The 903-nt window shown below is 39.4% G+C and overlaps 1 protein-coding gene across 1 annotated transcript; it reads right to left on the reverse strand.

The window, feature by feature from the left end:
• Positions 1-304: 304 nt before the first annotated feature.
• On the reverse strand, positions 305-736 carry LOC106323628 (plant UBX domain-containing protein 12-like). Its single transcript, XM_013761717.1, has one exon. The coding sequence runs from the start codon at positions 734-736 to the stop codon at positions 305-307; it is 432 nt and encodes a 143-aa protein (XP_013617171.1).
• Between the last annotated feature and the right edge of the window lie 167 nt (positions 737-903).

Consider the following 903-nt stretch of genomic DNA (forward strand, 5'->3'; position numbering starts at 1 on the left):
GGTGTAGCCACTACAAAAAAGAAAGAAAGGGATATTCGAAGCTGAGAAGATGATGAATCCTGAGAAAGGTGATGAATATTTTCTAGCTAAATGCAACTTCTTTGTTTGAATGCATCCATCTCTTATCATGTTTGTCTAATATTTGACTACAATAATAATTTTTATTGAAAGATATATATATTCAAATTTCATGATAAGAGTAATTTAATAGACAGTGAAATTGACCCGTGCCGAGTCGAGTACTGGAAAACACTAGTTGATTAAATAAACCGTAACCATGAAACAAGAAAAAAGACCTTATTCTTCACATCCAAGTCACAGAGACCAAAGAGTTGGCAAGTCCAGATTGTTCGAAACTCGTGTAAGATCCGTAATAAAGATTCTTGTAATAAACCAGAATCGTTTGAAACAGCTTGAAAGGCTTGTTCCTCTCCGATTGGTCAATCTGGGACTGTGAATAGCAAAACGACAAGAGAAGCTGAACCGATTCTGATTTGAGGAAACTTTTCTGCACTCTTCTCCCGTCGGGTAATCGAACGAAGATCCTACACAAAACGCTTTTATCCAAATGGCTATTTGGCTCATCGGACAATTCCGGGTATCCAGTAACCGCTTTTGGGAACATACAAGTTGTTGTTGTACTCTCGGTCGCTGCTGCTACGTCGGAACAACGTTTTGGGGGTTTGGTATCGACGAACGACGATAAATTCTCCACGAGTGATTGCCGTTGAAGCATCGAATGATCTTTTTGCCATTGAACGGGATCGAACTGTAGATTTCGTAGTAATCTTTTTCAGGAGGAGGGGTTGAGTGGATGTTGTTGCGATTGCATCTTCTCTATTTATCATGTGTTAGAGAGGCATGGAGAAATTGAACGCTGTTTTCATTCCGCTTGAAAATGGG

The sequence above is a fragment of the Brassica oleracea genome, chromosome C2 (assembly GCF_000695525.1).
Source record: "Brassica oleracea var. oleracea cultivar TO1000 chromosome C2, BOL, whole genome shotgun sequence".
In the NCBI taxonomy this organism is placed as follows: Eukaryota; Viridiplantae; Streptophyta; class Magnoliopsida; order Brassicales; family Brassicaceae; genus Brassica; species Brassica oleracea.

Coding starts and splice junctions, on each gene's coding strand:
- LOC106323628 (XM_013761717.1), bottom strand. CDS start 736: ATGCTTCAACGGCAATCACTCGTGGAGAATTTATCGTCGTTCGTCGAT.